Genomic DNA, 24646 nt, shown 5'->3' with positions numbered 1-24646 from the left:
TGAGGCGCGAGTTGGCCATGACGGATTGGGAAATGTTACTTAAAGGGATGACGGTGGATAGGCAATGGCAAACATTCAAAGAGCGCATGGGTGAAGTGCAGCAATTGTTTATCCCTGTCTGGCGCAAAAGTAAAACGGGAAAGGGAGCCAAACCATGGCTTACAAGGGAAATTAGGGATAGCATTAGATCCAAGGAAGAGGCATATAAATTTGCCGGAATAAAACAACAGATTGGGAGCAGTTTAGAATTCAGCAAAGGAGGACCAAAGGATTGATTAAGAAGGGGAAAAAGAGTACGAGAGTAAGCTTACGGGGAACATAAAAACTGACTGTCAAAGTTTCTATAGGTATGTGAAGAGAAAAAGATTGATAAAGACAAATGTAGGTCACTTACAGTCAGAAACAGGGGAATTTATTATGGGGAACTAAGAAATGGCTGACCAACTAAATGCATACTTTGGTTCTGTCTTCACAAAGGAGGACACAAATATCATACCAGAAATGTTGGGGAACACAGGGCTGAAAGAAATCAGTATTAGTAGAGAAATGGTGTTGGGGAAATTGACGTGAATGAAGGCCGATAAATCCCCAGGGCCTGATGGTCTGCATCCCAGAGTACTTAAGGAAGTGGCCCTAGAAATAGTGGATGCATTGGTGGTCATCTTCCAAGATTCTATAGACTCTGGAACAGTTCCTACAGATTGGAGGGTAGCTTATGTAACCCCACTACTTAAAAAGGGAGGTAGAGAGAAAGCAGGGTATTATAGACCAGTCAGCCTGATGTCGGTAGTGGGGAAAATTCCAGAGTCCATTATCAAAGATTTTATAGCAGAGCACTTAGAGATCAGTGGTAGAATCGGGCAGTCAGCATGGATTTACGTAAGGGAAATCATGCTTGACAAATCTACTAGAATTCTTCGAGGATGGAACTAGTAGAGTTGATGAGGGGGAGCCAGTGGATGTGGTTTATTTGGATTTTCAGAAGGCTTTTGACAAAGTCCCACATAAGAGATTAGCTTGTAAAATTTAGCGCATGGGATTGGGGGTAGTGTATTGTGATGGATAGAAAATTGGTTGGCAGACAGGAAACAATGAGTAGGGATAAATGGGTCTTTTTCCAAATGGCAGGCAGTGAGTTGTGGGGTGCCGCAGGGATCGGTGCTAGGACCCCAGTTATTCACAACATACACTAATGATTTAGATGAGGGAACTAATTGTAATATCTCCAAATTTGCAGATGACACAAAACTGGGTGGGCAGTTGAGTTGTGAGGAGGATGCAGAGAAGCTTCAGGGAGATTTGGGCAAGTTGAGTGAGTGGGCTAATGCATGGCAGATGCAGTATAATGTGGATAAATGTGAGGTTATCCATTTTGGTAGCAAAAACAGGAAGGAAGATTATTATCTGAACGGCTATAAACCAAGAGAGGGGAATATGCAGCGAAACCTGGGTGTTCTCGTACACCAGTCGCTGAAGGTAAGCAAGCAGGTCCAACAGGCGGTATAAAAGGCAAATGGTATGTTGGCCCTCATAGCGAGAGGATTCAAGTACAGGAGCAGGGATGTCTTGCTGCAATTATACAGGGCCACTGTGAGGCCACACCTGGAATATTGTGTGCAGTTTTGGTCTCCTTATCTGAGGAAGGATGTTCTTGCTATAGAGGGAGTGCAGCAAAGATTTACCAGACTGATTCCTGGGATGGCGGGACTGATGTATGAGGAGAGATTGAGTCAGTTAGGATTCTATTGGCTGGAGTTCAGAAGAGTGAGGGGGGAATCTCATAGAAACCTATAAAATTCTAACAGGACTTGACAGGGTAGATGCAGGAAGGATTTTGCCGATGGTGGGGGAGTCCAGAATCAGCGGTCATAGTCTAAGGATACGGGGTAAACCTTTCAGGACTGAGATGAGGAAAAATTTCTTCACCCAGAGAGGGTGAACCTGTGGAACTCACTACCACAGAAAGCAGTTGAGGCCAAAACATTGTATGTTTTCAAGAAGGAGTTAGATATAGCTCTTGGGTCTAAAGGGATCAAAGGATATGAAACTAAAGCGGGAACAGGTTACTGAGTTGGATTATCAGCCATGATCACAATGAATGGTGGAGCAGGCTCGAAGGGCCAAATGGCCTACTCCTGCTCCTATTTTCTATGTTTCTATGTAAGAGCAAGGAAGTTATGTTGAACTTGTATAAGACACTAGTTCGGCCTCAGCTGGAGTATTGCATCCAGTTCTGGGCGCCGCACTTTAGGAAAGATGTGAGGGAATTGGAGAGAGTACAGAAGAGATTCACGAGAATGGTTCCAGGGATGAGTAATTTCAGTTAAGATAGATTGGAGAAGTTAGGACTGTTTTTCTTGAAGAGAAGGCTGAGAGGTGATTTGATAGAGATATTCAAAATCATGAGGGGTCTGGACAGAGTAAATAGAGAGAAACTGTTCCCACACGTGAAAGGATCGAGAACAAGAGGGCACAGATTTAAAGTAACTGGTAAAAGAAGCAAAAGTGACATGAGGAAAAACATTTTCACGCAGTGAGTGGTTAAGGTCTGGAATGCGCTGCCTGAGAGTGTGGTTGAGGCAGGTTCAATTGAAGCATTCAGAAGAGAATTAGACTGATATATGAAAAGGAAGAATGTGCAGGGTTACGGGGAGAAGGCAGAGGAATGGGGGGAGTACCATGAAGCAAGTGCAAAGAAAATTTACTAGGCTGATTCTGGGGATGGCAGGATTGACGTATGAGGAGAGATTGGGTCGACTAGGCCTATATTCACTCGAGTTTAGAAGAATGAGAGGGGATCTCATAGAAACCTCTAAAATTCTAACAGGACTAGACAGGCTAGATGCAGGAAAAATGTTCCCGATGGTTGGAGAGTCCAAAACCAGGGATCACAGTCTCAGGATACAGGGTTTGCCATTTAGAACCGAGATGAGGAGAAATTTCTTCACTCAGAGGGTGGTGAACCTGTGGAATTCTCTACCACAGAAGGCAATGGAGACCAAGTCATTAAATATATTCAAGAAGGAGAGAGATATATTTCTTAATGCCAAAGGGATCAAGGGATATGGGGAGAAAGCAGGAACAGGTCGCCACACTACCAGAAGGACGTTTTTTTTTTAAGAGATACAGCACTGAAACAGGCCCTTCGAGTCTGTGCCGACCATCAACCACCAATTTATACTAATCCTACATTAATCCCATATTCCTATCACATCCCCACCTGTCCCTATATTTTCCCTACCACCTACCTATACTAAGGGCAAATAATAATGGCCAATTTACCTATCAACCTGCAAGTCTTTGGCATGTGGGAGGAAACCGGAGCACCTGGAGGAAACCCACGCAGACACAGGGAGAACTTGCAAACTCCACACAGGCAGTACCCAGAATCGAACCCGGGTCGCTGGAGCTGTGAGGCTGCGGTGCTAACCACTGCGCCGCCTTTGGAGAGGGTACAGAAGAGGTTAACCAGGATGTTGCCTGGTCTGGAGGGTATTAACTATGAGGAGAGGTTGGAAAAACTCGGATTGTTTTCACTGGAACGCCGGAGGTGGAGGGGCGACATGATAGAGGTTTACAAAGTTATGAGTGGCATGGACTCAGAGTGGATAGTCAGAAGTTTTTTCCCAAGGTGGAAGAGTCAGTTACTAGGGGACATAGGTTTAAGGTGAGAGGGGCAAGGTTTAGAGGGGATGTACGAGGCAAGTTCTTTACACAGAGGGTGGTGAGTGCCTGGAACTTGCTGCCGGGGAGGTGGTGGAAGCAGGTACGATAGTGACGTTTAAGAGACATCTTGACAAATACATGAATAGGAAGGGAATAGAGGGATATGGGCCCCGGAAGTGCAGAAGGTGTTAGTTTCAGCAGGCATCAAGATCGGCGCAGGCTTGGAGGGCCGAATGGCCTGTTCCTGTGCTGTACTGTTCTTTGTTCTTTTGTTCTTTGAACAGGGTACTGAATTAGGTGATCAGCCATGATCGTTTCTGAATGGCGGAGCACGCCCAAAGGGCCGAATGGCCTACTCCTGTTCCTATTTTCTCTGTTTCTATGAATGGCTGCCGATACTTCAATCTCCGATCCTGCTGTCTTCACAGTCCAGAGTGTCTGCAGCCACGGCATGCGGTAAGTCCATTGAGGTGAAGAAGGAGCTGCGGGACCCGAGAGAAGTCCTGTGAAAAGGTGCCCCGAACACCCAAAACATCCACGAACGGCCCCCCCGGCCGCAACTTCAAAGCGCCCGCGGGAGATGGCTCGGAGAGCATCTGCAGCGCACTGTCGGCAATGCTGCATGCCTTTATTTAAACCACTGCAAAAAAAAAACCCTTCGCAAATGTAATCACCTCTAAGTCTGCCAAATGATGCTTCACCTCCCGAAGGACGTGGATGAGCTTTCCGGACGTCGATGGTGGGCACTGAGGAAATGGCTTATTATCTGCACCAGATTCCACCCCCCCTCCCCCCACCTTTACCCCCCTTCCACCCCCCCCCCACCCCCGTCCCTGCTCCACCCTCTCAGCTCACCCCCTCACAACCCCGTCCCAGCCCGCCCCCCCTCGCACCATCTTCACCCCCCCCCCCCCACCCCCTCCCTCTACCCCTCCCCCTTGCATCCCCTCCTCCCACCGGCACCATCCTACACCTGTGTAGGGGCCCCAACAACCCCACTGCCTTGTGGGCGTCTCGGGAGAGACCAAGGCTAAGGGAGTAAACCCTAACAGAAAATCCGGAGCGGAACCCCGTAGGCGGTCATGTGTCACCTTTGGCATGTTTCCGGCAGTTCCGGCAGCCATACTGGTGCCAAACGTCGTGTCCTGCACTCCTTTGGACCCCACCAGAAAGGCCGAGAGGGGTTTTTGACGACTGGGCAACTCTCAACCTCCATAAATTTGCCCAGGCATGCGCCATGGAGAGGTCACTCCATAGTTGCCTCACAGCGACTAAAACAACACGGAAGGCAGCAGTTACAGGTTATAAGTCCAGATAAATTGGCGTAGAAACTGGGCACCACGGGTTGCCTTTGTCGGTGGGAGAGGTCATTGCACCTCACTGGACAGCTACCGCCCGCCTCAAACCGGGCAGCCCCCGGTCAATAAGGTTCTGTCCCGCCACAGTCTGCCTGCTTCAATGGGTGCTTGGAGCTCAGGGTCATTGCCCGAAAGGTGGACTGATACACCGCACCAAACAACATGAAAAAAGGAAAGAAGGTACCAGCCCTTCGCTTTGCAAGCTGGAACGTCAGAACTATGTGTCCTGGCCTGTCGGAAGACCTTACACAAATCAACGATTCTCGGAAGACCGCCATCATTAACAACGAGCTCAGTAGATTCAATGTGGACATTGCAGCACTTCAGGAGACTCGCCTCCCCGCGAGTGGCTCTCTAGCAGAGCAAGACTACACCTTCTTCTGGCAGGGCAGGGATCCTGAAGAACCAAGACAGCATGGAGTGGGCTTCGCCATCAGAAACTCCTTGCTCAGCATGATAGAGCCTCCCTCAAATGGCTCGGAACGCATACTGTCCATCCGACTGCTCACCACCTCTGGTCCAGTACACCTACTCAGCATCTATGCTCCAACACTCTGCTCCGCACCTGAAGCTAAAGACCAGTTCTATGAACAACTCCATAACATCATTAGCAGCATCCCCAACACCGAACACCTATTCCTGCTGGGGGACTTTAATGCCAGGGTTGGGGCCGACCATGACTCATGGCCCTCCTGCCTTGGGCGCTATGGCGTTGGAAGGATGAATGAGAACGGGCAGAGACTGCTTGAGTTGTGTACCTATCATAACCTCTGCATCACCAACTCGTTCTTTCACACTAAACCCTGTCACCAGGTTTCATGGAGGCACCCAAGATCACGTCGTTGGCACCAGCTAGACCTCATTGTCACAAGGCGAGCCGTCTTAAACAGTGTTCAAATCACACGCAGCTTCCACAGTGCGGACTGCGACACCGACCACTCCCTGGTGTGCAGCAAGGTTAGACTCAGACCAAAGAAGTTGCATCATTCCAAGCAGAAGGGCCACCCGCGCATCAACACGAGCAGAATTTCTCACCCACAGCTGTTACAAAAATTTCTAAATTCACTTGTAACAGCCCTTCAAAACACTCCCACAGGGGATGCTGAGACCAAGTGGGCCCACATCAGAGACGCCATCTATGAGTCAGCTTTGACCACCTACGGCAAAAGTGCGAAGAGAAATGCAGACTGGTTTCAATTTCATAATGAAGAGCTGGAACCTGTCATAGCCGCTAAGCGCATTGCACTTTTGAACTACAAGAAAGCCCCCAGCGATTTAACATCCGCAGCACTTAAAGCAGCCAGAAGTACTGCACAAAGAACAGCTAGGCGTTGCGCAAACGACTACTGGCAACACCTATGCAGTCATATTCAGCTGGCCTCAGACACCGGAAACATCAGAGGAATGTATGATGGCATGAAGAGAGCTCTTGGGCCAACCATCAAGAAGATCACCCCCCTCAAATCTAAATCGGGGGACATAATCACTGACCAACGCAAACAGATGGACCGCTGGGTTGAGCACTACCTAGAACTGTACTCCAGGGAGAATGCTGTCACTGAGACTGCCCTCAATGCAGCCCAGCCTCTACCAGTCATGGATGAGCTGGACATACAGCCAACCAAATCGGAACTCAGTGATGCCATTGATTCCCTAGCCAGCGGAAAAGCCCCTGGGAAGGACAGCATTACCCCTGAAATAATCAAGAGTGCCAAGCCTGCTATACTCTCAGCACTACATGAACTGCTATGCCTGTGCTGGGACGAGGGAGCAGTACCCCAGGACATGCGCGATGCCAACATCATCACCCTCTATAAAAACAAAGGTGACCGCGGTGACTGCAACAACTACCGTGGAATCTCCCTGCTCAGCATAGTGGGGAAAGTCTTTGCTCGAGTCGCTCTGAACAGGCTCCAGAAGCTGGCCGAGCGCGTCTACCCTGAGGCACAGTGTGGCTTTCGTGCAGAGAGATCGACTATTGACATGCTGTTCTCCCTTCGTCAGATACAGGAGAAATGCCGTGAACAACAGATGCCCCTCTACATTGCTTTCATTGATCTCACCAAAGCCTTTGACCTCGTCAGCAGACGTGGTCTCTTCAGACTACTAGAAAAGATCGGATGTCCACCAAAGCTACTAAGTATCATCACCTCATTCCATGACAATATGAAAGGCACAATTCAACATGGTGGCTCCTCATCAGAGCCCTTTCCTATCCTGAGTGGTGTGAAACAGGGCTGTGTTCTCGCACCCACACTTTTTGGGATTTTCTTCTCCCTGCTGCTTTCACATGCGTTCAAATCCTCTGAAGAAGGAATTTTCCTCCACACAAGATCAGGGGGCAGGTTGTTCAACCTTGCCCGTCTAAGAGCGAAGTCCAAAGTACGGAAAGTCCTCATCAGAGAACTCCTCTTTGCTGACGATGCTGCTTTAACATCTCACACTGAAGAATGCCTGCAGAGTCTCATCGACAGGTTTGCGTCTGCCTGCAATGAATTTGGCCTAACCATCAGCCTCAAGAAAACGAACATCATGGGGCAGGATGTCAGAAATGCTCCATCCATCAATATTGGCGACCACGCTCTGGAAGTGGTTCAAGAGTTCACCTACCTAGGCTCAACTATCACCAGTAACCTGTCTCTAGATGCAGAAATCAACAAGCGCATGGGTAAGGCTTCCACTGCTATGTCCAGACTGGCCAAGAGAGTGTGGGAAAATGGCGCACTGACACGGAACACAAAAGTCCGAGTGTATCAGGCCTGTGTCCTCAGTACCTTGCTCTACGGCAGCGAGGCCTGGACAACGTATGCCAGCCAAGAGCGACGTCTCAATTCATTCCATCTTCGCTGCCTTCGGAGAATACTTGGCATCAGGTGGCAGGACTATATCTCCAACACAGAAGTCCTTGAAGCGGCCAACACCCCCAGCTTATACACACTACTGAGTCAGCGGCGCTTGAGATGGCTTGGCCATGTGAGCCGCATGGAAGATGGCAGGATCCCCAAAGACACATTGTACAGCGAGCTCGCCACTGGTATCAGACCCACCGGCCGTCCATGTCTCCGTTATAAAGACGTCTGCAAACGCGACATGAAATCGTGTGACATTGATCACAAGTCGTGGGAGTCAGTTGCCAGCATTCGCCAGAGCTGGCGGGCAGCCATAAAGACAGGGCTAAATTGTGGCGAGTCGAAGAGACTTAGTAGTTGGCAGGAAAAAAGACAGAGGCGCAAGGGGAGAGCCAACTGTGCAACAGCCCCAACAAACAAATTTCTCTGCAGCACCTGTGGAAGAGCCTGTCACTCCAGAATTGGCCTTTATAGCCACTCCAGGCGCTGCTTCACAAACCACTGACCACCTCCAGGCGCGTATCCATTGTCTCTCGAGATAAGGAGGCCCAAAGAAGATGAATGGAACAGAGGGAATTGCTTTTTCGGAGAGCCAGTGCGGATATGATGGGCTGAACGGCCTCCTTCTGCGCAGTAACGATTTTGTGAACTGGATATTCTTGTCGTTGCACCTCACGGTCGGGCCGCTTCAGTTCCGAAGAAGGGTCACTGACCCGAAACGTTAACTCTGCTTCTCTTTCCACAGATGCTGCCAGACCTGCTGAGTGGTTCTAGCATTTCTTGTTTTTATTTCAGATTTCCAGCATCCGCAGTATTTTGCTTTTATTTCGCTTCAGCGACTAAACTGAGTCTCGCGGAAAAGCCCGAGCGGCCCCGAGCCTCCCCCGAGCGGACCCGAGTCTCCCCCGAGCGGCCCCGAGCGCACCCGAGCAGCCCCGAGCCTCCCCCGAGCGGCCCCGAGCCTCCCCCGAGCGGCCCCGAGCCTCCCCCGAGCGGCCCCGAGCCTCCCCCGAGCGGACCCGAGCGCACCCGAGCAGCCCCGAGCCTCCCCCGAGCGGCCCCGAGCGGACCCGAGTCTCCCCCGAGCAGCCCCGAGTCTCCCCCGAGCGGCCACGAGTCCGAGCTCGAGCTCGAGCTCCTGCTCCTGCCGTTGGGCCGTTCCGCTCCATTCGGCTCGGCTCCGTTATGGAGTCTCACAGCCTGGAGACGGAAGCGGAGATTCTGCACAAGTCGCCGATGATCCACGGAAAGGAGCAGCTCCGACACGGGCACAAACCCCCGATCCTGCTGCCGGTGGTGAGTGAGCCGCGACATCTAGCGCTTTCCCCGCACTTCCCTGTGGTGCCTAACGCGCCGCAGTTCAGTGCTCCCCGGCATCAGGCCGGAGATTCCCAATCTTTCCCGACTACTCTGGAGTCCCCCGGAATTGAAGCTGTTCGACTGGGAGGGGCGGACTGAGGCGGGAGGTCATGTGATAAAAGCTCCAGGAAATGGCCAGACTTGAAGGGGCAGAGCTGTAGCCGGATTCCGTGGGCACCCTTGGCAGAGCTGCACCTGATCCCTGTGGGCACCATGGGCAAAGCTGCACCTGATCCCTGTGGGCATGTTGGGCAGAGCTGCACCTGTTCCCTGTGGGCACCATGGGCAGAGCTGCACCAGATCCCTGTGGGCATGTTGGGCAGAGCTGCACCTGATCCCTGTGGGCACCATGGGCAGAGCTGCACCAGATCCCTGTGGGCATGTTGGGCAGAGCTGCACCTGATCCCTGTGGGCACCATGGGCAGAGCTGCACCTGTTCCCTGTGGGCATGTTGGGCAGAGCTGCACCAGATCCCTGTGGGCACCATGGGCAGAGCTGCACCAGATCCCTGTGGGCATGTTGGGCAGAGCTGCACCTGATCCCTGTGGGCATGTTGGGCAGAGCTGCATCTGATCCCTGTGGGCATGTTGGGCAGAGCTGCACCTGATCCCTGCAGGCACCGTGGGCAGAGCTGTGCTCGATCCCTGCGGGAACCGAAGCCAGAGCTGCACCCCATCCCTGCGGGAACCGAAGCCAGAGCTGCACCCCATCCCTGTGGGCACTGAGGGCAGAGCTGCACTCCATCCCTGTGGGCACTGAGGGCAGAGCTGCACCCGATCCCTGCGGGAACCGAAGCCAGAGCTGCACCCCATCACTGTGGGCACTGAGGGCGGAGCTGCACCCGATCCCTGCGGGCACTGAGGGCAGAGCTGCACTGCACCCCACCCCTACAGGCACTGAGGGCAGAGCTGCACCCGATCCCTGCGGGTTCTGTGGGCTGAACTGCACTCCATCCATGGGGGCACCGAAGCCAGAGCTGCACCCTGATCCCCGTGGACAGCATGTACAGAGCTGCACCCCGATTTCTATGAGTACCAAGGACAGAGCTGCTCCCCGATCCCTGTGCGCACCAAGTGCAGAGTTTCACTCTGATCCCTGCGGGCACTGTGGGCAGAGCTGAACCCAGATCCCTGTGGCCACCTAGGGCAGATCTGCACCCCGATCCCTGCAGGCACTGAGTGCAGGCTGCAACCTGATCCCTGTGGGCACCAGGAGCAGAGCTGCATCCCGATCCCTGCAGGCACCAGGGATAGAGCTGCACCCTGATTCCCACAGGCACCAGGAGCAGAGCTGCACCCCGATTCCCATGGGTGCTGGGGCCAGAGCTGCATCCCGATTCCCGTGGGCACCAGGAGCTGAACTGCACCCTAGTCACCACAGGGACCAAGGGCAGAGCTGCACCCTGATCCCTGCAGGCATTGGGATATTCATCCCAGGTATCCTATGACCCGTGCCAACTCAGCTCTAACCCCAGCCCTGATACCAGCTAGAGGCTGGTATGTTTATTCCTCTGTGGTTCAGATGGGCAATAAATGCCAGTCTTCCCAGTTCACAAAACTCAAATAGTTATAAAAAGGTGCTGCACTAGGATGTGATGGGCTGGGAGCATACATAACTGCAAACCCTCTCACTGTCCCCATCATCAGTGACAGAGTCACACTGTGTTGATATTGCTTTATGCAGTAAGTGAAGCCATGTGTTGAGTATCCATATTTTATTAACATTCCCAGTTAAACAACAGGATTTGCAGGAGCTAGAGTTGAGAGCGGCATAAGCACATAATCCCAAGCAGGCACTGGAAAAACAAATAGTCCATCCTTCAAGCTGGAGGCTTATGCTGTCTTCCAGATCTGTCATCGGTGATTGATGTCTGAATACCAGGAGTTTCTGGGGTTTTGCATATTGTTTGATTTGGAGACTGTGGACCACTGGGACCTGCCTTCCAGAAAAATCCTCAATCTCGGGTGTGTTGTTTACAGGTGGCTCATTAACACAAATCCACTGATGGTGATTGCTGCAGTATGATGAGTTGCCAACTTGCTTGTTGTAGTTTAATGACCCAGAACACTTGTACATGTTCCAGCATTCCAAGTTCCAGCATTCCTGTTATAGTAATGCTGCTGATGTTGCTTCATGCCGATTTGCTCACGAGTGTCTTCCTCAGTTGAATATTATGGCTGTAGGAGTGTTCTTACTATCAGAGGTAATGTCTGGCACCTATGACACATGTCTCCTTGCAGGGCTTGGACCTACACCCTCACTCAGTGTGTTGCACCAATCTAATGGAGCTAGAAACTGATTGACCAGACTCCTTGAATTTTATGAAGAGTCGTTTGGTAATCTGGACTGCATTATTGGCTTTGCCATTGGACTGCGGGCAGTGAGGTGATGTTTAATTCCCCATGTCTTGGCAAACACTGTAAATTCCGGATGCAAATTGTGGATCGTTATCCAATAGTAGTCCAAATCTTGCCAACATTCCCTTCATTTCTTTCCGAACGCTCCATGTTGTAGCTGAAGTAAGGCTGACTGCTTTATTGAAGTTACTGTAGTAAGCACACATGGCAAATAGGATTTAGCCATGTAATTCACAAAGGTCGGCACCAACCTTTGACCAAAGACTAGACACAATCTGGTGCTGTAGTGCCAGTTGACAAGGAGCCATCCAGCTTAATCCTACTTTCTAGCTCTTGGTCCATATCCGAGTACTTTCTAAATGTTCTGAGGGTTTCTGCCTCGACCACCCTTTCAGATAGTGAGTTCCAGATTGCCACCACCCTCGGGAACAAATTTCCCCTCAAATCCCCTCTAAACCTCCTACCTTATGCCCCCTGGTTTTGGACCTCCCCTCAACCAAGGAGAATAGGGCCTTCCTGTCCACTCTATCTAGGTTCTGATGAAAGAAAGGTCACAGACCTGAAATGTTAACTCTGCTTCTCTCTCCACAGGTGCTGCCAGACCTGCTGAGTATTTCTGGCACTTTGTTTTTATTTCAGATTTCCAGCATCCACAGTATTTTGCTTTTATTATAGGCCCAAATCTTTCTTTAGTTATCCTTTTGCTCTTTATGTACTTATAAAAAATCTTTGCGTTTTCCTTGATATTGCCAATATTTTTTCATGCCCTCTCTTTGCTTTCCTGATTTCTTTTTTAAATTTCACCTTGGACCGTTAATTTGTCTCAAAAGTCAGTGTCAGGTGGAGGCATTCAGATACCCGTGAGTCAATCTCAGACCAGCTTTGTTGAGTGATTACATGCAGTTGCTTCTGAATCGGGTCATCCGCTGCAGCGTGATTGAATTGTTGCCAGCATGAGTCTCCAACCAGAAGTAATTTGCGATGATCGAGATCTTTAGCTCACATATCCAATCACAGGTGTTAACCTCTGGCAAGTACGCTCTGCTCAGTGTACCTGCCTGGACCATCATATCCCCTTTCTTATAGAAAATGTTCAGACTGCATTTCTGGAGTCTCAGCAAGATTCTCCAAAGTTGTTTCGGCATGTTGTTTAGTCACTTAAGTACTATGGATTCCAATTGACAGTGATTGTTTCAGTATTCACTGTGTCCCGACCGTTGATGCAGGCTTCAGGTTTATTGCAGGGAAACACCATTGCTAGAAATTCATAGAAACATAGAAATTAGGAGCAGGAGCAGGCCATTCGGCCCTTCCAGCCTGCTCCGCCATTCATTATAATCATCTGCATATTGCTTCTCTTCTGATGTTCGTGCTCTTGATGCATAGGTGACTGGTTGTCCATTTTGCATCAGTTCTGCTCCAAGTCCAAATTGAGCTGCATTACATTGTCGACTGACTTTGCAAAGGATGATAGAAGTTTGGAACTCTTGTCCACAAATGGCAATCGATGGTAGACCAGTTATTAAATCTAAATCTGAGATTGATAGATTTTTTTTTAACCAAAAGTGTCAGGAGATATGCGCAAAAGCAGATATATGGAGTTAGGTCACAGATCAGCCATGTTCTCATTGAAAGGCGAAATAGGCTCGAGGGGCTAAATGGCCAACTCCTGTGTTTTTGCCTCTGAAGTTTCAGTTTGTCTATGTTTAACACCGCACCGCGTTCGTTGAATTGCTGAAGAAAGGCTTCCAGGTGTTATAGTCTTAAGTTACTTCTTAGAGTTATAGTCGTTTACAGCCGAGAAGGATGCCATTCGGCCCGTCGTGACCATGCCGGCTCTCTGCGGGGCAATCCAGTCAGTCCCACTCCCCGCTCGATCCCTGTTGCCGTGCAGCTTTATTTTCTTCAAGTTCCCATCAAATTTCCTTTTGAATCATTGATCGCCTCCGCTTTCACCACCTTCATGGGCGGTGAGTTCCAGGTCATTACCACTTGCTGCGTAAAAAAGTTCATCCTAACATTCCCCCTTCGTACGAAACACTTTTATTGATACTAAAATCACTTGTTAAGCTACTGGTTATTTCACTTGTTAAACTACTTGTTACAATAAATCACAAGACTCACGGCTTGGACTTAAATACCACCCGTTGCGAGGCGAGGTCATCAATTTCCCTCCTGATGGGTTCTCTTCACTGAATCCTGGGCCCAGGGCTCTCTTCCGCGATGATTGTTCCTGTAGGCCTTCGCTCCTGATGTCTCCGATCTTCATTCTTTAATCCAAGTTCTGCTGGCACTGAGTCATGATACACATGCACACCTGGCCCAAGCTCCGTTGTCTTGTTGAGACTTAACCTCATCATCTATTTGACTAGGTCTCAGTTAAACAAGATTCCTCTTTCAGTCCATTGTTCATTGTTTGGCAACCTTTTGCCAGCAGTTTCATATTAAGCAATTCTTAGCACAAGCCGCTTAGTCAGCAGACTGATTCCTTAAACTGCAACCACAGCCCTTTTCACCTCTTCACATTTCTGGTGCTTGTGCAAGATTGGCTTCTTTACCCATCATGCTTTGTAGATGTTTAGCTGTTAGCTATGGTCCCCACTTTGATCCATTGAGCGTTAGCAAATTGGATCACAATTAAATCTCATTATACCTCGCCTTGCATAAGCAGATATTCAAGTCCATGCCATGTTACACTCTAGTTGTATCCATCAATCGCTCATGTTTCCATGCATACAGTACCATGTCTAATTTTATTTCCATTTCAACTTTCCAACGTTAAAATAGAATAACAATGTGGGATGGTGTCAAGCTTCCTGAGTGTTGTTTGAGCTGCACCCTTCCAGGCAAGTGGAGAGTATTCCATCACACTCCTGACTTGTGCCTTGTAGATGGTGGACAGGCTTGGGGAGTCAGGAGATGAGTTACTTGCTGCAGGATTCCTAGCCTCTGACCTGCTCTTGTAGCCACGGTATTTATGTGGCTACTCCAGTTCAGTTTCTGGTCAGTGGTAGCCCGTAGGACGTTGATAGTGGGGGATTCAGTGATGTTAATGCCATTGAATGACAGAGGGAGATGGTTAGATTCTTTCTTGTTGGAAATGGTCATTGCCTGGCACTTGTGTGGCGCGAATGTTACTTGCCACTTATCAGCCCAAGCCTGGATATTGTCCAGATCTTGCTGCATTTCTACACGGACTGCTTCAGTATCTGAGGAGTTGTGAATGGTGCTGAATATTGTGCAATCATTAGCAAACATCCCCACTTCTGACCTAATGATTGAAGGAAGGTCATTAATGAAACAGCTGAAGATGGTTGGGCCGAGGACACTACCCTGAGGAACTCCTGCAGTGATGTCCTGGAGCTCAGAAGATTGACCTCCAACAACCACAACCATCTTCCTTTGTGCTGGGTATGACTCCAACCAGTGGAGAGTTTTCCCCCTGATTCCCATTGACTTCAGTTTTGCTAGGGCTCCTTGATGCCATACTCGGTCAAATGCTGCCTTGATTCACGGACATTCACTCTCACCTCACCAGCTCTTCTGTCCATGTTTGAACCAAGGCTGTAATGAGGTCAGGAGCTGAATGGCCCTGGCGGAATCCAAACTGAGCATCGCTGAGCAGGTTATTCATAGAGAGATATAGCACTGAAACAGGCCCTTCGGCCCACCAAGGCTGTGCCGACCATCAACCACCCATTTATACTAATCCTACATTAATCCCACCTTTCCTCAATTTTCCTACCACCTACCTACACTAGGGGCAATTTACAATGGCCAATTTACCTATCAACCTGCAAGTCTTTAGCTGTGGGAGGAAACCGGAGCACGTGGCGGAAACCCACGCGGTCACAGGGAGAACTTGCAAACTCCGCACAGGCAGTACCCAGAACCGAACCTGGGATGCTGGAGCTGTGAGGCTGCGGTGCTAACCCCTGCGCCACTGTGCCGCCCCACTTGTTAACAGATGCTGCTTGATGGCACTGTTGATGACACCTTCCATCACTTAACTGATGATTGAGAGTAGACTGATGGGGCGGTAATTGGCCAGGTTGGACTTGTCCTGCATTTTGTGTGAAGGACATACCTGGGCAATTTTTCACATTGCTGGGTAGATGCCAGTGTTGTAGCTGTACTGGAACAGCTTGGCTAGGGGTGCGCAAGTTCTGGAGCACAGGTCTTCAGTACTATTGCCGGAATATTGTCAGGGCCCATAGCCTTTACAGTATCCAGTGCCTTCAGTCGTTTCTTGATATCACGAGGAGTGAATCGAATTGGCTGAACACAGGCATCTGCGATGCTGGGGACTTCAGGAGGAGGCCGAGATGGATCATCATCTCGGCACTTCTGGCTGAAGATTGTTGCAAATGCTTTTCCCTTATCTTTCGCACTGATGTGCTGGGCGCCCCCATCATTGAGGATGGGGATATTTGTGGAGCCACCTCCTCCAGTTAGTTGTTTAATTGTCCACCACCATTCACGGCTGGATGTGGCAGGACTACAGAGCTTAGATCTGATCCGTTGGTTTTGGGATCGCTTAACTCTGTCTATTGCATGCTGCTTACACAGTTTGACACACAAGTAGTCCTGGGTTGTAGCTTCACCAGGTTGACACCTCATTTTGAGGTATGCCTGGTGCTGCTCCTGGCATGCCCTCCTGCACTCTTCATTGAACCAGGGTTGGTCTCCTGGCTTGATGGTAATGGTAGAGTGGAGGATATGCCGGGCCATGAGTTTACAGATTGTGGTTGAGTACAATTCTGCTGCTGCTGATGACCCACAGCGCCTCATGGATGCCCAGTTTTGCATTGCTAGATCTGTTCGAAATCTCTCCCATTTAGCACAGTGATAGTGCCACACAGCACAATGGACGGTATCCTAAATGTGAAGGCGGGACTTTGTCTCCACAAGGACTGTGTGGTGGTCACTCCTACCAATACTGTCATGGAGAGATGAATCTGCGGCAGTCAGATGGGTGAGGACGAGGTCAAGTATGTTTTTCCCTCTTGTTGGTTCCCTTACCACCTGCCGCATACCCAGTCTAGTAGCTATGTCATAGAGTCGTAGAGAGATACGGCACTGAAACAGGCCCTTCAGCCCACCGAGTCTGTGCCGACCATCAACCACCCATTTATACTAATCCTACATTAATCCCATATTCCCTACCACATCCCTACCTTCCCTCAATTCTCCTACCTATGATAGCTAACAACAAATTATTTCATCAAATTATTCTCTTCCCCACAGGTACTTGCATTAAACCGCAAGCATTTGTAAATAGAAATAGCTGGAAAAATAGCATCCATAGAAAAACATGAGAATGTTTCAGGTCTTGGATCCTTCTTTAGGAGGCCTGGATGCTGTCAGACCCAAGTATTTCCAGCTTTTTCTGTGATCATGTCCTTTAGTACTCGGCCAGTTCGGTCAGTAGTGGTGCTACCAAGCCACTCTTGGTGATGGACCTTGAAGTCCCTCACCCAGAGTACATTCTGTGCTCTTGCCACCCTGAGTGCCTCCTCCAAGGCGTGTTCAACTTGGAGGAGTACTGACTCATCAACTGAGGGAGAGCGGTCGCTGCTAATCAGCAGGAGGTTTCCTTGCCCATGTTTGACCTGATGCCATGAGACTTCATGGGGTCCGGAGTCGATGTTAAGGACTCCCAGGGCAACTCCCTCTCTACTGTATACCACTGTACCACCACCTCTGGTGGGTCTGTCCTGTCAATGGGACAGGACATTCCTGGGGATAGTGATGGCAGTGTCTGGGACATTGTCTGTCAGGTATGATTCCGTGAGTATGACTATGTCAGGCTGCTGCTTGACTAGTCTGTGGGACAGCTCTCCCAACTTTGGCACAAGCCCCCAGATGTTAGTAAGGAGGACTTTGCAGGGTCGACCGGGCTGGGTTTGCCGTAGTCGTTTCCGGTGCCTAGGTCGATGCTGGGTGGTCGGTCCGGTTTCATTCCTTTTTACTGACTTCGTAGCGGTTAGATACAACTGAGTGGCTTGCTAGGCCATTTCAGAGGGCATGTAAGAGTCAACCACATTGCTGTGGGTCTGGAGTCACATGTAGGCCGGACCAGGTAAGGACAGCAGATTTCTTTCCCTAAAGGACATTAGTGAACCAGATGGGTTTTTACAACAATCGACAATGGTTTCATGGCCATCATTAGACTAGCTTTTTAATTCCAGATTTTTTATTAATTGAATTTAAATTCCACCTTCTGCTGTGGTGGGATTCGAACCCATGTCCCGAGAGTAATACCCTGGATCTCCTCATTTTCCTCCTCATTTTTTCCATCTGGCTCTTTAGCTCCGAACGCACACATCATGCCTTTCCGAATTGAGAGTTGCAACTTTAATTTGTCAGTTTCACACTGCCACTTTGTGTGATCGGCGGCTTGATGTCTATTTCCTGTACCCGACTTATGTAGGACCTTTACAGCCGTCTGTAAGTTAGCATTTCTCGGTCATTTCCACAATTGCCTGATTGGCGGTGTCACGCTCTCTGACAACCCGTTCCTTTTCCTGATAAGCCTTCTCACCCTGTGCTTGGAACTGATTCATATGCAACATATGTACCTGATTTTTCTGTTCCTCATCCGACACTCTTCTACGTAACTCAACTATTTCCTGTTTCACAGCTTTTAGCTCCTGTTTTAGTCTCACATTTTTTATTTCCTTTTTACATAATTCTTTCATGCAACTGGCTATCGCTGTAACCTTACTGAGCTTGGAGGTGCGTTTCGCCTGTCCCTTTATCGCCTGTTCTCAGTGCTTCTGTCCAGCGGGTCCCGGACCCTTCAATACCTTATCAGCATATTCAACCCATTTGGGCCATTTATGATTTAGGTACTCCTGGAGCACCTTCCCCCAATCTGGGCAACTATTTGCCATTATTGCTGTTTGTCCGGCATGTCTGTGATTCAGACAAGGTGTGAATTTAAGGTGATCACTTAGCCGTGTACACCCAGGGATGCCAAAATGTTGACCCCGTACTGAGGTGTCTACTGACATGTCAGACAAAGAGACACTTACACGAGATACTTCGTATGAAACACTTTTATTGATACTTAAGTCACTTGTTAAACTGCTTGTTACTTATTACAATAAGTCGCAAGACTCACGGCTTGGACTTAAATACCACCCGTTGCAAGGCAAGGTCATCAGTTTCCCTCCCGATGGGTTCTCTTCACTGAATCCTGGGCCCAGGGCTCTCTTCTGCGATGGTTGTTCCTGCAGGTCTTCACTCCTGATGTCTCCGATGTTCCTTCTTTTATCCAGCTGGCACTGAGTCATGATACACATGCACGCCTGGCCCAAGTTCCATTGTCTTGTTGAGACTTAACGTCATCATCTATTTGACTAGGTCTCAGTTAAACAAGATTCCTCTTTCTGTCCATTGTTCCTTGTTTGGCAACCTTTTGCCAGCAGTTTTATGTTAAGCAATTCTTAACACATGCCGCTTAGTCAGCAGACTGATTCCTTAAACTGCAACCACAGCTCTTTTCTGCTCTTCACAGTTCTGGTGCTCATGCAAGATGGCTTCTTTACCCATCATGCTTTGTAGATGTTTAGCTGTTAGCCATTCGGTTACAGTGGCTTGGAGGGGAACTTGCAGGTGATGGTGTTGCCATGCATCTAGTGCCCTTGTCCTTCGAGGTGGTAGAGGTCACAGGTTTGGAAGGTGCTTTTAAAGGAGCCTTGGTGAGTTGCTGCAGTGCATCTTGTATATAGAACACCCTGCTGCCACTGTGCATCAGTGGTGGAGGGAGTAAATGTTGAAGGTGGTGGATAGATCAAGCGGGCTGCTTTGTCCTGGATGCTGTTGAGCTTCTTGAGTGTTGTTGGAACTGCACCCATCCATCACACTCCTGACTTGTGCCTTGTAAATGGGGAACAGGCATTGGGGATTCAGAGGTGAGTTACTCACCGCAGGATTCCCAGCTTCTGACCTGCTCTTGTAGCCACAGCATTTATGTGGATTGTCCAGTTAAGTTTCTGGTCAATGGTAACCCGCAAGATGTCTATAGTGGGGGATTCAGCGATGGGAATGCCATTGAACGTCAAGGGGAAATGGTTAGATTCTTTCTTGTTGGAGATGGTCATTGCCTGGCACTTATGTGGTGTGAATGTTACTTGCCACTTATCAGCCCAAGCCTGGATATTGTCCAGGTCTTGATGCATATAGACATGGGCAGCTTCAGTATCTGAGGAGTCGCGAATGGTGCTGAACATTGTGCAATCATCATCAAACAACCCCACTTCTGACCTGATGATGGAAGAAAGGTCATTGATGAAACAGCTGAAGATGGTTGGGCCTAGGACACTACCCTGAGGAACTCCTGCAGTGATGTCCTGGGACTGAGATGATTGACCTCCAACAACCACAACCATCTTCCTTTGTGCTAGGTATGACTCCAACCAGCATAGAATTTTCCCCCTGATTCCCATTGACTCCAGTTTTGCTAGGGTTCCTTGATGCCATACTTGGTCAAATGCTGTCTTGATGTCAAGGGCAGTCACTCTCACCTCACCTCTGGAGTTCAGCTCTTTTGTCCATGTTTGGACCAAGGCTGTAATGAGGTCAGGTGCTGAGTGTCCCTGGCGGAACCCAAACTGTGTGTCAGTGAGCAGGTTATTGCTGAGTAAGTGCTGCTTGATAGCACTGTCAACGACTCCTTCCATCACTTTACTGATGATTGAGAGTAGACTGATAGGGCAGTAATTTGCCGGCTTGCATTTGTCCTGCTTTTTGTGTATAGGACATTGCTGGGTAGATGCCAGTGTTGTAGCTGTACTGGAACAGCTTGGCTAGGGGCGCGGCAAATTCTGGAGGACAGGTCTTCGGTACTATTGCCGGAATGTTGTCAGGGCCCATAGCCTTTGCAGTATCCAGTGCCATCAGCCGTTTCTTGATATCAGGTGGAATGAATTGAATTGGCTGAACACTGGCATCTGTGATGATGGGGACTTCAGGAGCAGGCAGTGATGGATCATCTACTCGGCACTTTTGGTCGAAGATGGATGAAAATTCTTCAGCCTTGGCCTATGCACTGATGTGCTGGGCTCCCCCATCATTGAGGATGGTATGTTAGTGGAGCCTCTTCTTCCTGTCAGTTGTTTAATTGTCCACCACCATTCATAACTGGATGTGGCAGGATTGCAGAGTTTAGATCTGATCCATTGGTTGTGGGATTGCTTAGCCCTGTCTATTGCATTTGCTTCTGCTGTTTGGCATGCAAGTAGTCCTGGGTTGCAGCATCATCAGGCTGACAGCTCATTTTGAGGTATGCCTGGTGCTGCTCCTGGCATGCCCTTCAGCACGCTTCATTGAACCAGGGTTGGTCCTCCAGCTTGATGGTAATGGTAGAGTGGGGGATATGCCAGGCCATGAGGTTACAGATTGTGGTTGAATACAATTCTGCTGCTGTTGATGGTCCACAGTGTCTCATGGATGCCCAATTTTGCATTGCTAGATCTGTTTGAAATCTATCCCATTTAGCACGATGGTAGTGCCACACAACACAATGGAGGGTATCCTCAATGTGAAGGCAGGACGTCGTCTCCACAAGGACTGTGCGGTGATCACTGCTACCAATAATGTCATGGACTGATGCATCTGCAACAGGTATATTGGTGAGGACGAGGTCAAGTAGGTTTTTTCCTCTTGTTGCTTCCCTCACCACCTGCCGCTGACCCAGTCTAGCAGCTATGACGTTTAGGACTCGGCCAGCACGGTCACTAGTGGTGCTACTGAGCTACTCTTGGTGATGTACATTGAAGTCCCCCACCCAGAGTGCATTTTGTGCCCTTGCTACCCTCAGTGCTTCTTCCAATTGATTTTCAACATGGAGGAGCACTGATTCATCAGCTGAGGGAAGGCAGTAGGTGGTAATCAACAGGTTTGACCTGATGCCATGAGACTTCATGGGGTCCGGAGTCAATGTTGATGATTCCCAGGAAAACTACTTTGTTACTGTATACCACCGTGCCGCCACCTCTGCTGGGTCTGTCCTGTCGATGGGACAGGACATACCTGGGGATAGTGATGGCAGTATCTGGGACATTGTCTGTAAGATATGATTCCGTGAGTATAACTATGTTAGGCTGCTGCTTGACCAGTCTGTGGGACAGCTCTCCCAATTTTGGCACAAGCCCCCAGATGTTAGTAATGAGGACTCTGAACGCTCGACAGGGCGAGGTTTGCCGTAGTCTTTCCAGTGCCTAGATTGATGCAGAGTGGTCCATCTAGTTTCATTCCTTTTATTAGACTTTGCAACGATTTGATACAACTGAGTGGCTTGCCAGGCCGTTTCAGAGGGCATTTCAAGAGTCAACCATATTGCTGAGAGTCTGGAGTCACATGCAGGCCAGATGAGGTAAGGACGGCAGATTTCCTTCCCTAAAGGACATTCAGATAGGTTCGACAATCGACAATGGTTTGATGGTCACTATTAGACTAGATTTTAATTGCAGATTAATTAATTGAATTCAGATTTCACTATCTGCCTGGGGCTCTGGGTTAGTGACATTATCACTATGCCATCACCTACCCAAGAGGTATATTTCCAAAGTCTTTTGTATTCTCCTGTTGAACTTGTATCTCTCAAAGGGGACGTTCCCATGTGGTTGGCAGTACTGAGAGAACTTCCTCAGCAGTTCTGCCATCATGTCTCAGTCTCCATCTATGAGCCAATCGACCACATGGAATAGACTTTATGCACTTCTTCCCTGATCGCTATGATCCTGCCTTTTTCCTGCCTTCTTGTCGAGTTCTGTCGCAAGGGGAGTCGTTTTCCAAGGCACTCTCAAATCTCTGTAGCATTCACATTGTGGATGTCGACACTGGAGGTGATGGTAGAGCAAACCCTGGCGCTATCTTGTACAGGCTTTAATTGTCTAGTAACTTTTTTAGTTGTGCAGAATGTTGATATATCCACTAAAAGTGAAAGTTGTTTTAAAAAATCATGGCCACCACTGCCACCATGTTTTGATACTTCGTTATACAGTAGGTGAAGCTGTGTGTTTGTTGAGTATCCAAGTTTTTATCAACAGTCCCAGTTAAACACCAGGCATTTCAGGAGGCAGAGCTGAGAGCTCTGAGTCAGGAACCAACAGCCTAGACATGTGAAGGTGACATAGACGTAGAAAACGGGTGCTTCATGTCACACGCATGACATTCACTGTAGGCCAAGGTCACACAGCCCTCACTGTGGACCTGAGTGGCAATAAACACTGTAGCTGAGACAGCTTGAAGCTGTGCCAGTACATGGCAGAATGCTCTTAATTCAACATGCATGCGTGGGACGTAACCACCAAGGCTTCCCCTCCAGAGCAACAATCCCGTCCTTGAAACCCAGTCTTATTTATATCTGCTACTATACTATTCACTCATTGGTTTGCACCGTTCTACTTTTGTAGGGTCGGGGACTTAGCTTGGTTGCTTCATTGACGGATTACTCCTAGACCAGACCTCCAGGAGCTGCTGGTGTACAGAGGCTGTGATATATGCAGTTTAATGTAATCTCTACGAGTGACATCTGCACTCCGTACACCCCCTTCCCAAGACATGTACCTGAGCACACAGAATCATCAGATCATTGGGCTGAATTTTCAAATGCCAGCGGGATCAGGACCTGGTGCGGGCATGATTTAAAAATTGCGAGCCCGCAAGTCGTGTCTAGATTCCGATGCCTCCAGGACAGTCTGGAATATTCAAAGTGCTGGTGAGGGGGAGGGAACAAGTCTGCTGGCCTCCAATTAACGGCTCATTAATCTCCTTTCAGAGCTTGTTATTGGGCTGGGGAGGTCGGGACTACAATCTTTACTGGAGATCTCGGTGAACCCAACCAATCTGGGGCATTTAGTGCACAGCTGTCAGGTTCGCGGGGGAGGGGGGGGTGGGGGTGAAGGAACGTCTTTTCATGTTAACAATTATCGGGCCCTCTGGTATCCTGTGCTGGAACGTGGCTGTTTCCACTCAGTCTCATCCCTTTATGCTGTTGGCCATCTGAGGAGCTGTCTGTTCTCTTCGGCAAGGCAGAGGCATGGCCCAAGCCTGTCTCTGCTGTTGGCGTCAGGCAGGCAGCTCCTGACTCCAGGGACACTGAGCTTGCCTCCTGCCAAATTAGGGCGTTAACATTTCAAAATAACATAGCAAGAGCGACGCAGTGGAGGTGCGCTTTGAAAATCCGGCCCATAGAGTCATAATGACATAGAAAGAGGCCATTCGATCCATCCCGAGTCCATGCCGGCTCTCTGTATAGCAATCCAATGGGTCCCATTCTCTGGCTTGATCTCCATAGTCCTGCAAGTTTATTTACTTCAAGTGCCCATCCAATTTCCTTTTGAAATCATCAATTGTCTCCGCTTCCACCACCCTTGTGGGCAGCGAGTTCCAGGTCATTACCACAGGCTGCGTAAAAAGGTTCTTCCTCACGTCCCCCTGCATCTCTTGCCCACAATCTTCAATCCTTGTACCATTAGCTAATGGGAACAGCTTTTCTTTATCTACCCTATCCAAACCTGTCATAATTTTGTAGACCTCTATCTGATTTCCCCTCAATCTCCTTTGCTTCAAGGAGAACAACTCCAGCTTCCCCAAACTAAACTTGTAGCTAAAATAAAAGCAAAATACTGCGGATGCTGGAAATCTGAGATAAAAACAGAAAGTGCTGGAAATACTCAGCAGCTTTGGCAGCATCTATGGGGAGAGAAGCAGAGTTAACGTTTCAGGTCACTGACCTGAAACGTTAACTTTGCTTCTCTCTCCACAGATGCTGCCTGACCTTTTGAGTATTTCCAGCACTTTCTGTTTTTATTTATAACCTTGTAGCTAAATTCCCTCATCCCTGGAACCATTCTGGTAAATCTTCTCTCCACTCTGTCAATTACCTTCACATCCTGTGCTGGAACGTGGCTGTTTCCACTCATCCCTTTATGCTGTTGGCCCTCTGAGGAGTTGCCTGTTCTCTTCGGCAAGGCATCCTTCCTAAAGTGTGGTGACCAGAACTGGACACAGTACTCCAGTTGCGGCCTAAGCAGAACTTTATAAA

The 24646-nt window shown here is 49.1% G+C and overlaps 1 protein-coding gene across 6 annotated transcripts in view; it reads left to right on the top strand.

Annotated features, from left to right (window-relative positions):
• Positions 1–8967: 8967 nt before the first annotated feature.
• The window catches only part of tbrg1 (transforming growth factor beta regulator 1), a 134069-nt gene continuing 118390 nt past the window's right edge, over positions 8968–24646 (top strand). For 4 of the 6 annotated variants that reach the window (XM_068020258.1, XM_068020260.1, XM_068020259.1 and 1 more), the window contains exon 1: positions 8968–9169. In XM_068020258.1, coding sequence (XP_067876359.1) covers positions 9059–9169 — 111 coding nt within the window. In that variant the 5' untranslated portion in view covers positions 8968–9058. Of the gene's footprint in view, positions 9170–21861; positions 21971–24646 lie in introns of all 6 variants that reach the window. The other 2 variants (XM_068020261.1, XM_068020262.1) reach the window with 2 other exon arrangements.

The sequence above is a fragment of the Heterodontus francisci genome, chromosome 42 (genome assembly GCF_036365525.1).
Source record: "Heterodontus francisci isolate sHetFra1 chromosome 42, sHetFra1.hap1, whole genome shotgun sequence".
In the NCBI taxonomy this organism is placed as follows: Eukaryota; Metazoa; Chordata; class Chondrichthyes; order Heterodontiformes; family Heterodontidae; genus Heterodontus; species Heterodontus francisci.
This window is presented reverse-complemented; position numbering and strand designations above follow the sequence as displayed.